Source organism: Salmo salar, chromosome 07 (assembly GCF_965601325.2).
Source record: "Salmo salar chromosome 07, fSalSal1, whole genome shotgun sequence".
NCBI lineage: Eukaryota > Metazoa > Chordata > Actinopteri > Salmoniformes > Salmonidae > Salmo > Salmo salar.
The window spans coordinates 60882472-60900270 of NC_138297.1; the positions used below are offsets into that span (position 1 = coordinate 60882472).

At 47.0% G+C, this 17799-nt stretch overlaps 1 protein-coding gene across 4 annotated transcripts in view; it reads right to left on the reverse strand.

Moving 5' to 3' along the window:
• Positions 1 to 17799, reverse strand: part of LOC106609678 (oxysterol-binding protein-related protein 8) — a 164830-nt gene that overhangs the window by 86940 nt on the left and 60091 nt on the right. For 2 of the 4 annotated variants that reach the window (XM_082977806.1, XM_082977808.1), the window contains one exon: positions 6831 to 6867. The exons of the other annotated variants lie outside the window; for them this stretch is intronic. In XM_082977806.1, coding sequence (XP_082833932.1) covers positions 6831 to 6867 — 37 coding nt within the window. The remainder of the gene's footprint in view (positions 1 to 6830; positions 6868 to 17799) is intronic. 4 annotated transcript variants of the gene reach the window in all.

The following is a 17799-nucleotide window of genomic DNA, read 5'->3' on the forward strand; positions in this document are numbered from 1 at the left end:
AGGGAAAGAGAGAGAGAGAGGGGGGAGAAAAGGGAAAGAGAGAGAGAGAGGGGGGAGAAAACGGAAAGACAGAGGTAGAAAAGGGAAAGAGAGAGAGAGAGAGAGGGGGGGAGAAAAGGGAAAGAGAGAGAGAGAGAGGGGGGGAGAAAAGGGAAAGAGAGAGAGAGAGGGGGGGAGAAAAGGGAAAGAGAGAGAGCGAGAGAGGGGGGGAGAAAAGGGAAAGAGAGAGAGAGAGGGGGGAGAAAAGGGAAAGAGAGAGAGAGAGAGAGGGGGGGAGAAAAGGGAAAGAGAGAGAGAGAGGGGGGAGAAAAGGGAAAGAGAGAGAGAGAGAGGGGGGGAGAAAAGGGAAGAGAGAGAGAGAGAGGGGGAGAAAAGGGAAAGAGAGAGAGAGAGGGGGGAGAAAAGGGAAAGAGAGAGAGCGAGAGAGGGGGGGAGAAAAGGGAAAGAGAGAGAGAGAGGGGGGAGAAAAGGGAAAGAGAGAGAGAGAGGGGGGGAGAAAAGGGAAAGAGAGAGAGAGAGAGAGGGGGGGAGAAAAGGGAAAGAGAGAGAGAGAGGGGGGGAGAAAAGGGAAAGAGAGAGAGAGAGGGGGGGAGAAAAGGGAAAGAGAGAGAGAGAGAGGGGGGAGAAAAGGGAAAGAGAGAGAGAGGGGGGGAGAAAAGGGAAAGAGAGAGAGAGGGGGGGGAGAAAAGGGAAAGAGAGAGAGAGAGGGGGGGAGAAAAGAGAAAGAGAGAGAGAGAGAGGGGGGGAGAAAAGGGAAAGAGAGAGAGAGAGAGAGAGGGGGGGAGAAAAGGGAAAGAGAGAGAGAGAGGGGGGGAGAAAAGGGAAAGAGAGAGAGAGAGGGGGGAGAAAAGGGAAAGAGAGAGAGAGAGAGGGGGGGAGAAAAGGGAAAGAGAGAGAGAGAGAGGGGGGGAGAAAAGGGAAAGAGAGAGAGAGGGGGGAGAAAAGGGAAAGAGAGAGAGAGAGAGAGGGGGGGAGAAAAGGGAAAGAGAGAGAGAGAGAGAGGGAGAAAAGGGAAAGAGAGAGAGAGGGGGGAGAAAAGGGAGAGATTCATTTTTATCTGCTGACCAACAGGCTGAGCAGCAGAGGTTCTCCTCCCTCACTGGTGATGACAGATGATGACTACACGGTGCCCTCTAGTGGCACGGCTGCAAAGACTCCATCTAACGAGGAGTAGGGTGAAGTTGCCCCGACAGTTGCATTTCCCCACTAACGGTTAAGGTTAGGATTGAGGGAGGGAGGGGAAGCTGATCCTAGATCTGTACCTAGCGTAAACGTCACCCTGCAGCGTTATAACATATTAAAGCAGAGAATATCTCAGTATAGTAAGAACACTGAACTCTATGGCTAAGGGTTAACTAGATTTGGTTTAGTGTATGTGAAGCACACACAGCATATTTAATGAATAACATCCCAGGAAGAGAACACATTGTGCCTAGCAGCACTCTTAAAGGGAAAATCCACTCAGAAACTATCTAGTAGCGCTCTTAAAGGGAAAATCCACTCAGAAACTATCTAGTAGCGCTCTTAAAGGGAAAATGCACTCAGAAACGATCTAGTAGCGCACTTAAAGGGAAAATTCAATCAGAAACTATCTAGTAGCTCTCTTAAAGGTGAAAATTCAATCAGAAACTATCTAGTAGCGCTCTTAAAGGGAAAATTCAATCAGAAACTATCTAGTAGCGCTCTTAAGGGGAAAATTCACTCAATAAGGTTTCCAGTGAGTCTTAGTGCAGCAGTCTACTGTTACAGTGCACCAGTCAATAAGGTTTCCAGTGAGTCTTAGTGCAGCAGTCTACTGTTACAGTCCACCAGTCAATAAGGTTTCCAGTGCATCTTAGTGCAGCAGTCTACTGTTACAGTGCACCAGTCAATAAGGTTTCCAGTGAGTCTTAGTGCAGCAGTCTACTGTTACAGTCCACCAGTCAATAAGGTTTCCAGTGCATCTTAGTGCAGCAGTCTACTGTTACAGTCCACCAGTCAATAAGGTTTCCAGTGAGTCTTAGTGCAGCAGTCTACTGTTACAGTCCACCAGTCAATAAGGTTTCCAGTGAGTCTTAGTGCAGCAGTCTAATGTTACAGTCCACCAGTCAATAAGGTTTCCAGTGAGTCTTAGTGCAGCAGTCTACTGTTACAGTCCACCAGTCAATAAGGTTTCCAGTGAGTCTTAGTGCAGCAGTCTACTGTTACAGTCCACCAGTCAATAAGGTTTCCAGTGCATCTTAGTGCAGCAGTCTACTGTTACAGTCCACCAGTCAATAAGGTTTCCAGTGAGTCTTAGTGCAGCAGTCTACTGTTACAGTCCACCAGTCAATAAGGTTTCCAGTGCATCTTAGTGCAGCAGTCTACTGTTACAGTCCACCAGTCAATAAGGTTTCCAGTGAGTCTTAGTGCAGCAGTCTACTGTTACAGTCCACCAGTCAATAAGGTTTCCAGTGAGTCTTAGTGCAGCAGTCTACTGTTACAGTCCACCAGTCAATAAGGTTTCCAGTGAGTCTTATCCTCAAGTATTTATGCTGCAGTAGTTTATGTGTCGGGGGCTAGGGTCAGTCTGTTATATCTGGAGTATTTCTCTTGTCTTATCCGGTGTCCTGTGTGAATTTAAGTATGCTCTCTCTAACTTTCTCTCTTCCTTTCGCTCTTTCTCTCGGAGGACCTGAGCCCTGGAACCATGCCTCAGGACTACGTGGCCTGATGACTCCTTGCTGTCCCCAGTCCACCTGGCCATGCTGCTGCTCCAGTTTCAACTGTTCTGCCTGCGGCTATGGAACCCCGACCTGTTCACCGGACATGCTACCTGCCCCAGACCTGCTGTTTTCAACTCTCTAGAGACAGCAGGAGCAGTAGAGATACTCTGAATGATCGGCTATGAAAAGCCAACTGACATTTACTCCTGAGGTGCTGACCTGTTGCACCCTCTACAATCACTGTGATTATTATTATTTGACCCTGCTAGTCATCTATGAACATTTGAACATCTTGGCCATGTTCTGTTATAATCTCCACCCGGCACAGCCAGAAGAGGACTGGTCACCCCTCATAGCCTGGTTCCTCTCTAGGTTTCTTCCTAGGTTCTGGCCTTTCTAGGGAGTTTTTCCTAGCCACCGTGCTTCTACACCTGCATTGCTTGCTGTTTGGGGTTTTAGGCTGGGTTTCTGTACAGCACTTTGAGATATCAGCTGATGTAAGAAGGGCTTTATAAATACATTTGATTTGAATCTTAGTGCAGCAGTCTACTTACTGTTACAGTCCACCAGTCAATAAGGTTTCCAGTGAGTCTTAGTGCAGCAGTCTACTGTACAGTCCACCACTCAATAAGGTTTCCAGTGAGTCTTAGTGCAGCAGTCTACTGTTACAGTCCACCAGTCAATAAGGTTTCCAGTGAGTCTTAGTGCAGCAGTCTACTGTTACAGTCCACCAGTCAATAAGGTTTCCAGTGAGTCTTAGTGCAGCAGTCTACTGTTACAGTCCACCAGTCAATAAGGTTTCCAGTGAGTCTTAGTGCAGCAGTCTACTGTTACAGTCCACCAGTCAATAAGGTTTCCAGTGAGTCTTAGTGCAGCAGTCTACTGTTACAGTCCACCACTCAATAAGGTTTCCAGTGAGTCTTAGTGCAGCAGTCTACTGTTACAGTGCACCAGTCGGCAGGTAAGGGTGCTCTCGAGCAGCTAGATGTTCTTTACCATTCGGCCATCAGATTTGCCACCAATGCTCTTTATAGAACACATCACTGCACTCTCTACTCCTCTGTAAACTGCTCATCTCTGTATACCCGACGCAATGCCATCCCTAGGAAACTCAATGCCACCCCTAGTAAACTCAACGCCACCCCTAGTAAACTCAACGCCACCCCTAGTAAACTCAAAGCCACCCCTAGTAAACTCAACGCCACCCCTAGTAAACTCAACGCCACCCCTAGGAAACTCAACGCCACCCCTAGGAAACTCAACGCCACCCCTAGGAAACTCAACGCCACCCCTAGGAAACTCAACGCCACCCCTAGTAAACTCAACGCCACCTCTAGTAAACTCAACGCCACCCCTAGTAAACTCAACGCCACCCCTAGGAAACTCAATGCCACCCCAAGTAAACTCAACGCCACCCCTAGGAAACTCAACGCCACCCCTAGGAAACTCAACGCCACCCCTAGGAAACTCAACACCACCCCTAGGAAACTCAACGCCACCCCTAGTAAACTCAACGCCACCCCTAGTAAACTCAACGCCACCCCTAGGAAACTCAATGCCACCCCTAGTAAACTCAACGCCACCCCTAGTAAACTCAACGCCACCCCTAGGAAACTCAACGCCATCCCTAGTAAACTCAACGCCACCCCTAGTAAACTCAATGCCATCCCTAGGAAACTCAATGCCACCCCTAGGAAACTCAATGCCATCCCTAGGAAACTCAATGCCACCCCTAGTAAACTCAACACCATCCCTAGGGAACTCATCGCCACCCCTAGTAAACTCAACGCCACCCCTAGGAAACTCAACGCCACCCCTAGTAAACTCAACGCCACCCCTAGTAAACTCAACGCCACCCCTAGGAAACTCAATGCCACCCCTAGTAAACTCAATGCCACCCCTAGGAAACTCAATGCCACCCCTAGTAAACTCAACGCCACCCCTAGTAAACTCAATGCCACCCCTAGGAAACTCAATGCCACCCCTAGTAAACTCAACGCCATCCCTAGTAAACTCAACGCCACCCCTAGTAAACTCAACGCCACCCCTAGTAAACTCAACGCCACCCCTAGGAAACTCAATGCCATCCCTAGGAAACTCAATGCCATCCCTAGGAAACTCAATGCCATCCCTAGTAAACTCAATGCCACCCCTAGTAAACTCAATGCCACCCCTAGTAAACTCAACGCCACCCCTAGGAAACTCAACGCCACCCCTAGTAAACTCAACGCCACCCCTAGGAAACTCAATGCCACCCCTAGGAAACTCAACGCCATCACTAAGAAAGTCAACGCCATCACTAAGAAAGTCAACACCTTCACTAAGAAAGTCAATACCTTCACTAAGTCAACGCCATCCCTAAGAAAGTCAACGCCTTCACTAAGAAAGTCAACACCTTCACTAAGAAAGTCAACGCCTTCACTAAGAAAGTCAACGCCTTCACTAAGAAAGTCAACGCCTTCACTAAGAAAGTCAACACCTTCACTAAGAAAGTCAACACCTTCACTAAGAAAGTCAACACCTTCCCTAAGAAAGTCAACACCTTCACTAAGTCAACGCCATCCCTAAGAAAGTCAACACCTTCACTAAGAAAGTCAACGCCATCCCTAAGAAAGTCAACACCTTCACTAAGAAAGTCAACACCTTCACTAAGTCAACGCCATCCCTAAGAAAGTCAACGCCTTCACTAAGAAAGTCAACACCTTCACTAAGTCAACGCCAGCCCTAAGAAAGTCAACGCCTTCACTAAGAAAGTCAACACCTTCACTAAGAAAGTCAACGCCTTCACTAAGAAAGTCAACGCCTTCACTAAGAAAGTCAACACCTTCACTAAGTCAACGCCATCCCTAAGAAAGTCAACACCTTCCCTAAGAAAGTCAACACCTTCACTAAGTCAACGCCATCTCTAAGAAAGTCAACGCCTTCACTAAGAAAGTCAACACCTTCACTAAGTCAACGCCATCCCTAAGAAAGTCAGGGCCTTCACTAAGAAAGTCAACGCCTTCACTAAGAAAGTCAACGCCTTCACTAAGAAAGTCAACGCCTTCACTAAGAAAGTCAACGCCTTCACTAAGAAAGTCAACGCCTTCACTAAGAAAGTCAACGCCTTCACTAAGAAAGTCAACGCCTTCACTAAGAAAGTCAACGCCTTCCCTAAGAAAGTCAACGCCTTCACTAAGAAAGTCAACGCCTTCACTAAGAAAGTCAACGCCTTCACTAAGAAAGTCAACGCCTTCACTAAGAAAGTCAACGCCATCACTAAGAAAGTCAACACCTTCACTAAGAAAGTCAACGCCTTCACTAAGAAAGTCAACGCCTTCACTAAGAAAGTCAACGCCATCACTAAGAAAGTCAACGCCTTCACTAAGAAAGTCAACGCCATCACTAAGAAAGTCAACGCCTTCACTAAGAAAGTCAACGCCTTCACTAAGAAAGTCAACGCCATCACTAAGAAAGTCAACGCCTTCACTAAGAAAGTCAACGCCTTCACTAAGAAAGTCAACGCCTTCACTAAGAAAGTCAACGCCATCACTAAGAAAGTCAACGCCTTCACTAAGAAAGTCAACGCCATCACTAAGAAAGTCAACGCCATCACTAAGAAAGTCAACGCCTTCACTAAGAAAGTCAACGCCTTCACTAAGAAAGTCAACGCCATCACTAAGAAAGTCAACGCCATCACTAAGAAAGTCAACGCCATCACCAGGAAACTCAAAGACATACGGGACACAGCCAGCCGAAGGCCTAGATAGTGAACTCAACAACTGCAAGTGACATTTCAGTGAGTCAGTGACTATTGGAAATATTGTGGCTCACCAAAACAGGGCACTGTAGAACCATAAAGCTAGTGTGAAACTAGATCAGCACTGTTCAGCCATACATGATGAACAATATCAAAGTTACAGACAACTTTCACCCACTCCAAACCTTTGGCCTACCCAGAGAAATCCTTTCCTATAACTTGGAATTCATGACATTCGTTTAAGGTAAACACAAACTACTGGCTACTGTAACACAACCTTCAAATGCATCCCTGTCCTATTGAGGTGTTGAGTTGGAGGACGTGAGCCTGTTTCCCTGTGAGCCCTCTCACCCCTGCCTCACCCCTCCATCACCCCTTCCTGTCCCTTCCAAAGGTCAGTGGCTTACCTGATGTGGTGGGGTGCTCTCTGATCTCTGCATGGAGCTGGTATGGGGAAGGGTGGGGACAGGCAGACAGAGATGGGGGAGAGAGAGAGATGGGGAGCGAGAAAGAGATGGGGGAGAGAGAGAGAGATGGGGAGAGAGAGAGATGGGGAGAGAGAGAGAGAGAGAGAGAGAGCGAGAGAGAGGGCAGAAAGAGGGGGAAAGAGGAGGGGGGGTAGGGAGTCCATCCAGGTAGTCAAGTGGTCAAGGTGACCAGAGTGATGTTGGTCAGTTTGTGTGCAGCAGTGGTGGTGGTGGTGAAGGACACAGCAGCAGAAACAGAGGATGATGAAAAAGAAGAAGACAAAAGACAAAAAAGGAGAACAGACGTTAGTAAAAAAAATAAAGACCACAACACCCTACTGACAACACCATACTGACAACAGACCACAACACCATACTGACAACAGACCACAACACCCTACTGACAACACCATACTGACAACAGACCACAACACCATACTGACAACAGACCACAACACCCTACTGACAACACCATACAGACAACAGACCACAACACCATACCGACAACACCATAATGACAATAGACCACAACACCATACTGACAACAGACCACAACACCCTACTGACAACAGACCACAGCACCATACTGACAACAGACCACAACACCATACTGACAACAGATCACAACACCATACTGACAACAGATCACAACACCGCACTGACAACAGACCACAGCACCATACTGACAACACCATACTGACAACAGACCACAACACCATACTGACAACAGACCACAGCACCATACTGACAACAGACCACAACACCATACTGACAACAGACCACAACACCATACTGACAACAGATCACAACACCATACTGACAACACCATACTGACAACAGACCACAACACCATACTGACAACAGACCACAGCACCATACTGACAACACCATACTGACAACAGATCACAACACCATACTGACAACAGACCACAGCACCATACTGACAACAGACCACAACACCATACTGACAACCCCATACTGACAACAGACCACAACACCATACTGACAATACCATACTGACAACAGACCACAACACCATACTGACAACACCATACTGACAACAGACCACAACACCATACTGACAACAGACCACAACACCATACTGACAACACCATACTGACAACAGACCACAACACCATACTGACAACAGACCACAACACCATGCTGACAACACCCTACTGACAACAGACCACAACACCATGCTGACAACACCATACTGACAACAGACCACAACACCATACTGACAACACCATACTGACAACAGATCACAACACCACACTGACAACACCATAATGACAACAGATCACAACACCACATTGACAACAGACCACAACACCATACTGACAACACCATACTGACAACAGACCACAGCACCATACTGACAACACCATACTGACAACAGATCACAACACCATACCGACAACACCATAATGACAACAGATCACAACACCATACTGACAACAGACCACAACACCATACTGACAACAGACCACAACACCATACTGACAACAGACCACAACACCATACTGACAACACCATACTGACAACAGATCACAACACCGCACTGACAACAGACCACAGCACCATACTGACAACACCATACTGACAACAGACCACAACACCATACTGACAACAGACCACAACACCATACTGACAACACCATACTGACAACAGATCACAACACCGCACTGACAACAGACCACAGCACCATACTGACAACACCATACGGACAACAGACCACAACACCATACTGACAACAGACCACAGCACCATACTGACAACACCATACTGACAACAGATCACAACACCATACTGACAACAGACCACAGCACCATACTGACAACACCATACTGCCAACAGATCACAACACCACACTGACAACAGACCACAGCACCATACTGACAACAGACCACAACACCATACTGACAATACCATACTGACAACAGACCACAACACCATACTGACAAGACCCTACTGACAACAGACCACAACACCATGCTGACAACAGACCACAACACCATACTGACAACACCCTACTGACAACAGACCACAACACCATGCTGACAACAGACCACAGCACCATACTGACAACAACACCATACTGACAACAGACCACAACACCATACTGACAACAGACCACAACACCATACTGACAACACCATACTGACAACAGACCACAACACTATACTGACAACAGACCACAACACCATACTGTCAACAGACCACAACACCATACTGACAACACCATACTGACAACAACACCATACTGACAACAGACCACAACACCATACTGACAACAGACCACAACACCATACTGACAACACCTCAATGACAACAGATCACAACACCATACTGACAACACCATACTGACAACACCCTACTGACAACCGACCACAACACCATGCTGACAACAGACCACAACACCATACTGACAACACCCTACTGACAACAGACCACAACACCATGCTGACAACAGACCACAGCACCATACTGACAACAACACCATACTGACAACAGACCACAACACCATACTGTCAACAGACCACAACGCCATACTGACAATACCATACTGACAACAGACCACAACACCATATTGACAACAGACCACAACACCATACTGACAACAGACCACAACACCATACTGACAACAGACCACAACACCATATTGACAACAGACCACAACACCATACTGACACCACCATACTGACAACACCATACTGACAACAGACCACAATACCATACTGACAACAGACCACAACACCATATTGACAACCCCATACTGACAACAGACCACAACACCATACTGACAACAGACCACAACACCATACTGACAACAACACCATATTGACAACAGACCACAATACCATACTGACAACACCATACTGACAACAGACCGCAATACCATACTGACAACAGACCACAACACCATATTGACAACAGACCACAACACCATACTGACAATACCATACTGACAACAGACCACAACACCATACTGACAAAAGCATGGTGACTGAATGGATGAGGAGGAGTCTGGGACTCTCTCAGGTGTCACAGATGTGCTGTAATAGGTTGACAGTATGTACACTGAGGCTGTGTCCCTAATGGCATCCCATTACCATTATAGAGCACTATTGTTGACCAGGACCCATACAAGGAGAGCTGATTAGAGAAAGGTGAGGGGTGGCTCAGCTTTGATTAATAAAGCTTTAGAGGCAAGCAGCCTTAGATTTACTTTTTAATTCAATCAAAGCTGACTGAGCGGTGAGTACATTGTCTTCAACTCTGCAGCTCAATACGTTTTGCTACATGCTCAGTCAGTCCCATCAACTACCTGTTTAGTGATAAAGCACAAGGCCAGCTAAGAGGAGTTCAAAGGTCGTCCTGTGATTAATGACAGCGTTATAGAGAGAGGTGATGGATGATACAGTTATAGAGAGGAGTGATGGATGATACAGTTATAGAGAGGAGTGATGGATGATACAGTTATAGAAAGGAGTGATGGATGATACAGTTATAGAGAGGAGTGATGGATGATACAGTTATAGAGAGGAGTGATGGATGATACAGTTATAGAGAGGAGTGATGGATGATACAGTTATAGAGAGGAGTGATGGATGATACAGTTATAGAGAGGAGTGATGGATGATACAGTTATAGAAAGGAGTGATGGATGATACAGTTATAGAGAGGAGTGATGGATGATACAGTTATAGAGAGGAGTGATGGATGATACAGTTATAGAGAGGAGTGATGATGATACAGTTATAGAGAGGAGTGATGGATGATACAGTTATAGAGGGGGGTGATGGATGATACATTTATGCAGGACATACTAATGGTGCCTGCTGCTCTCCCACTGCAGGACATAGTAATGGTGCCTGCTACTCTCCCACTGCAGGACATACTAATGGTGCCTGCTGCTCTCCCACTGCAGGACATAGTAATGGTGCCTGCTGCTCTCCCACTGCAGGACATAGTAATGGTGCCTGCTGCTCTCCCACTGCAGGACATAGTAATGGTGCCTGCTGCTCTCCCACTGCAGGACATAGTAAGGGTGCCTGCTGCTCTCCCACTGCAGGACATACTAATGGTGCCTGCTGCTCTCCCACTGCAGGGCATACTAATGGTGCCTGCTGCTCTCCCACTGCAGGACATAGTAATGGTGCCTGCTGCTCTCCCACTGCAGGACATAGTAAGGGTGCCTGCTGCTCTCCCACTGTAGGACATACTAATGGTGCCTGCTGCTCTCCCACTGCAGGACATACTAATGGTGCCTGCTGCTCTCCCACTGTAGGACATACTAATGGTGCCTGCTGCTCTCCCACTGCAGGGCATACTAATGGTGCCTGCTGCTCTCCCACTGCAGGGCATACTAATGGTGCCTGCTGCTCTCCCACTGCAGGACATACTAATGGTGCCTGCTGCTCTCCCACTGCAGGACATAGTAATGGTGCCTGCTGCTCTCCCACTGCAGGACATAGTAATGGTGCCTGCTGCTCTCCCACTGCAGGACATAGTAATGGTGCCTGCTGCTCTCCCACTGCAGGACATAGTAAGGGTGCCTGCTGCTCTCCCACTGCAGGACATAGTAAGGGTGCCTGCTGCTCTCCCACTGCAGGACATAGTAATGGTGCCTGCTGCTCTCCCACTGCAGGACATAGTAAGGGTGCCGCCACTCTCCCACTGCAGGACATAGTAAGGGTGCCTGCTGCTCTCCCACTGTAGGACATACTAATGGTGCCTGCTGCTCTCCCACTGCAGGGCATACTAATGGTGCCTGCTGCTCTCCCACTGCAGGACATAGTAATGGTGCCTGCTGCTCTCCCACTGCAAGACATAGTAAGGGTGCCTGCTGCTCTCCCACTGCAGGACATAGTAATGGTGCCTGCTGCTCTCCCACTGCAGGACATAGTAATGGTGCCTGCTGCTCTCCCACTGCAGGACATACTAATGGTGCCTGCTGCTCTCCCACTGCAGGACATAGTAAGGGTGCCTGCTGCTCTCCCACTGCAGGACATAGTAAGGGTGCCGCCGCTCTCCCACTACAGGACATAGTAATGGTGCCTGCTGCTCTCCCACTGCAGGACATAGTAATGGTGCCTGCTGCTCTCCCACTGCAGGACATACTAATGGTGCCTGCTGCTCTCCCACTGCAGGACATAGTAAGGGTGCCTGCTGCTCTCCCACTGCAGGACATAGTAATGGTGCCTGCTGCTCTCCCACTGCAGGACATAGTAATGGTGCCTGCTGCTCTCCCACTGCAGGACATACTAATGGTGCCTGCTGCTCTCCCACTGCAGGACATAGTAAGGGTGCCTGCTGCTCTCCCACTGCAGGACATAGTAAGGGTGCCTGCTGCTCTCCCACTGCAGGACATAGTAAGGGTGCCTGCTGCTCTCCCACTGCAGGACATAGTAAGGGTGCTGCCACTCTCCCACTGCAGGACATAGTAATGGTGCCTGCTGCTCTCCCACTGCAGGACATAGTAATGGTGCCTGCTGCTCTCCCACTGCAGGACATAGTAAGGGTGCTGCCACTCTCCCACTGCAGGACATAGTAAGGGTGCTGCCACTCTCCCTGGTGTTATAAGCCCCCAAGGCAGGTGCTCTTCAAATAAGGCTGGTCTTACCAGGTGATTACTGTTGATTCGTTTTGCAGACGAGGTTGAGTGAGTGATTTGGGGGGGTACATTATGTGTGTATGTGACGTGCTATAGTGTCATCAGTGGCCTCTGTCTTACAGTATGTTTGAAACAGAGATAGGTGAAGTTGCCCCTAGATGCTGATCCTGGGTCAGTTTGGCATTTCCCTAAATATTAGTTAAAGCTGAGATCCACATCCTCCAGTGGAATCGGGGCAGAGGAGTATCCTGCACCGTGGTGTTCTATCGTGAGCGTGCGATGATGCACAATGATGTCAGGAGGAAAAACACGTCTCTGTTGTTGTAATATCAGAAATGGACATGGCGATTTCACCGCTACCGATTCCAGCTTTAAGGTTAGGATTGGGGGAGGGGAAGCTGATCGTCAATATGTACCTTAGGGAAACTAGGCAGCGTTGGAAACAGCATCAGCTGGGATTTTACATCCAGGTCATAAGTCAGACTTGATCACCGTCATTGGACACATTCCTTCTCTCACACAGTAGCAGGCATCTCAGCACACACAACCAATGTCCAATTCACACCAGCACAGCCGCAGAGCACTGGCATAACCTCAACCCACAGGGCTGGGCCAACTGTCCAAGATGACCAGACCTCACAGCACAGCTGAATGGAGAGGAGAGGAGAGGAGAGGAGAGGAGAGGAGAGGAGAGGAGAGGAGAGGAGAGGAGAGAGAGAGAGAGAGAGAGAGAGAGAGAGAGACAGAGAGACAGAGAGACAGAGAACAGACAACACAGCTGCCCCCTGAATACAATGATGGGAACTACATTAACTGACATTATTAGAGTTACTGACAATGCAGCTGGTGAATTACAATGAGACCACTGTAACTGGAGCTGTCCAGCTGGTGAATTACAATGGGACCACTGTAACTGGAGCTGTCCAGCTGGTGAATTACAATGAGACCACTGTAACTGGAGCTGTCCAGCTGGTGAATTACAATGGGACCACTGTAACTGGAGCTGTCCAGCTGGTGAATTACAATGGGACCACTGTAACTGGAGCTGTCCAGCTGGTGAATTACAATGGGACCACTGTAACTGGAGCTGTCCAGCTGGTGAATTACAATGGGACCACTGTAACTGGAGCTGTCCAGTTGGTGAATTACAATGGGGCCATTGTAACTGGAGCTGTCCAGCTGGTGAATTACAATGGGGCCACTGTAACTGGAGCTGTCCAGCTGGTGAATTACAATGAGACCACTGTAACTGGAGCTGTCCAGCTGGTGAATAACAATGGGACCACTGTAACTGGAGCTGTCCTGCTGGTGAATTACAATGGGGCCACTATAACTGGAGCTGTCCAGCTGGTGAATTACAATGGGGCCACTATAACTGGAGCTGTCCAGCTGGTGAATTACAATGAGACCACTGTAACTGGAGCTGTCCAGCTGGTGAATAACAATGGGACCACTGTAACTGGAGCTGTCCTGCTGGTGAATTACAATGGGGCCACTATAACTGGAGCTGTCCAGCTGGTGAATTACAATGAGACCACTGTAACTGGAGCTGTCCAGCTGGTGAATTACAATGAGACCACTGTAACTGGAGCTGTCCAGTTGGTGAATTACAATGGGACCACTGTAACTGGAGCTGTCCAGCTGGTGAATTACAATAGGACCACTGTAACTGGAGCTGTCCAGCTGGTGAATTACAATGGGAACACTGTAACTGTTCAGCTGGTGAATTACAATGAGACCACTGTAACTGGAGCTGTCCAGCTGGTGAATTACAATGGGACCACTGTAACTGGAGCTGTCCAGCTGGTGAATTACAATAGGACCACTGTAACTGGAGCTGTCCAGCTGGTGAATTACAATGGGACCACTGTAACTGGAGCTGTCCAGCTGGTGAATTACAGGACCACTGTAACTGGAGCTGTCCAGCTGGTGAATTACAATAGGTCCACTGTAACTGGAGCTGTCCAGCTGGTGAATTACAATGAGACCACTGTAACTGGAGCTGTCCAGTTGGTGAATTACAATGGGGCCACTGTAACTGGAGCTGTCCAGCTGGTGAATTACAATGAGACCACTGTAACTGGAGCTGTCCAGCTGGTGAATTACAATGAGACCACTGTAACTGGAGCTGTCCAGTTGGTGAATTACAATGGGACCACTGTAACTGGAGCTGTCCAGCTGGTGAATTACAATGAGACCACTGTAACTGGAGCTGTCCAGCTGGTGAATTACAATAGGACCACTGTAACTGGAGCTGTCCAGCTGGTGAATTACAATGGGAACACTGTAACTGGAGCTGTTCAGCTGGTGAATTACAATGGGACCACTGTAACTGGAGCTGTCCAGCTGGTGAATTACAATGGGACCACTGTAACTGGAGCTGTCCAGCTGGTGAATAACAATGGGACCACTGTAACTGGAGCTGTCCAGCTGGTGAATTACAATAGGACCACTGTAACTGGAGCTGTCCAGCTGGTGAATTACAATGGGACCACTGTAACTGGAGCTGTCCAGCTGGTGAATTACAATGGGACCACTGTAACTGGAGCTGTCCAGCTGGTGAATTACAATGGGTCCACTGTTACTGGAGCTGTCCAGCTTGTGAATTACAATGGGACCACTGTAACTGGAGCTGTCCAGCTGGTGAATTACAATGAGACCACTGTAACTGGAGCTGTCCAGTTGGTGAATTACAATGGGGCCACTGTAACTGGAGCTGTCCAGCTGGTGAATTACAATGAGACCACTGTAACTGGAGCTGTCCAGCTGGTGAATTACAATGAGACCACTGTAACTGGAGCTGTCCAGTTGGTGAATTACAATGGGACCACTGTAACTGGAGCTGTCCAGCTGGTGAATTACAATGAGACCACTGTAACTGGAGCTGTCCAGCTGGTGAATTACAATAGGACCACTGTAACTGGAGCTGTCCAGCTGGTGAATTACAATGGGAACACTGTAACTGGAGCTGTTCAGCTGGTGAATTACAATGGGACCACTGTAACTGGAGCTGTCCAGCTGGTGAATTACAATGGGACCACTGTAACTGGAGCTGTCCAGCTGGTGAATAACAATGGGACCACTGTAACTGGAGCTGTCCAGCTGGTGAATTACAGGACCACTGTAACTGGAGCTGTCCAGCTGGTGAATTACAATGGGACCACTGTAACTGGAGCTGTCCAGCTGATGAATTACAATGGGACCACTGTAACTGGAGCTGTCCAGCTGGTGAATTACAATGGGTCCACTGTTACTGGAGCTGTCCAGCTGGTGAATTACAATGGGACCACTGTAACTGGAGCTGTCCAGCTGGTGAATTACAATAGGACCACTGTAACTGGAGCTGTCCAGCTGGTGAATTACAATGGGACCACTGTAACTGGAGCTGTCCAGCTGGTGAATTACAATGGGACCACTGTAACTGGAGCTGTCCAGCTGGTGAATTACAATGGGTCCACTGTTACTGGAGCTGTCCAGCTGGTGAATTACAATGGGACCACTGTAACTGGAGCTGTCCAGCTGGTGAATTACAATGGGACCACTGTAACTGGAGCTGTCCAGCTGGTGAATTACAATGGGACCACTGTAACTGGAGCTGTCCAGCTGGTGAATTAAAATGGGACCACTTTAACTAGAGCTCTATATAAATAACACTGTGGGCTCTATATAAATAACACTGTGGGCTATATATACATAACACTGTGGGCTCTATATAAATAACACTGTGGGCTCCATATAAATAACACTGTGGGCTCTATATAAATAACACTGTGGGCTCGATATAAATAACACTGTGGGCTCGATATAAATAACACTGTGGTCTCTATATAAATAACACTGTGGGCTCTATATACACAACACTGTGGGCTCTATAAACATAACACTGTGGGCTCTATATAAATAAGCTCATGGTGTTACCAATGTATTCAGATCCCATATGTACAAAACAACTGGCCTGATACTGTCAATGCACTACAGTATATGAGTAATCCAATATAGACCCATTACATCTGTCTAGAATCACACCCTATCTCATTCTGAAGTGAAAGCTTGTTCCTGCCTGATATGATGTGACAGAGAAAACATGAAAGCCATATTTTTTCAGACACGGTGCCATTTTCTGTGTCTGTTTTTGGAGCTTTCATCTGAAGAGGGAGAGGGTTCAGTGACCACCAGGTGAGAAAAGAAATGTCATAAATAGTACTGCGTCCAAAATGGCACTCTATTTTATATATAGTGCACTACTTTTGACCAGGATCCATATGGTAGTGCACTATAAGTAGTGCACTATAAAGGGAGTAGGGTGCCTTTTAGGGAAAGTAAGTTAGGAATGCGGAACCAAGATTTCCCCTGCATAGACAAGCATAATAACAACATTCTGTGCCGACACTGACAGATGCCAAACTAAATATTAAATAAAGTCAGATGTTAACCCTATCAGTCCAGAGATGCCAAACTAAATATTAAATAAAGTCAGATGTTAACCCTATCAGTCCAGAGATGCCAAACTAAATATTAAATAAAGTCAGTTGTTAACACTATCAGTCCAGAGATGCCAAACTAAATATTAAATAAAGTCAGATGTTAACCCTATCAGTCCAGAGATGCCAAACTAAATATTAAATAAAGTCAGTTGTTAACCCTATCAGTCCAGAGATGCCAAACTAAATATTAAATAAAGTCAGTTGTTAACCCTATCAGTCCAGAGATGCCAAACTAAATATTAAATAAAGTCAGTTGTTAATCCTATCAGTCCAGAGATGCCAAACTAAATATTAAATAAAGTCAGATGTTAACCCTATCAGTCCAGAGATGCCAAACTAAATATGAAATAAAGTCAGATGTTAACCCTATCAGTCCAGAGATGCCAAACTAAATATGAAATAAAGTCAGATGTTAACCCTATCAGTCCAGAGATGCCAAACTAAATATTAAATAAAGTCAGTTGTTAACCCTTTCAGTCCAGAGATGGCAAACTAAATATTAAATAAAGTCAGTTGTTAACCCTATCAGTCCAGAGATGCCAAACTAAATATTAAATAAAGTCAGTTGTTAACCCTATCAGTCCAGAGATGCCAAACTAAATATTAAATAAAGTCAGTTGTTAACCCTTTCAGTCCAGAGATGCCAAACTAAATATTAAATAAAGTCAGATGTTAATCCTATCAGTCCAGAGATGCCAAACTAAATATTAAATAAAGTCAGATGTTAACCCTATCAGTCCAGAGATGCCAAACTAAATATTAAATAAAGTCAGATGTTAACCCTATCAGTCCAGAGATGCCAAAC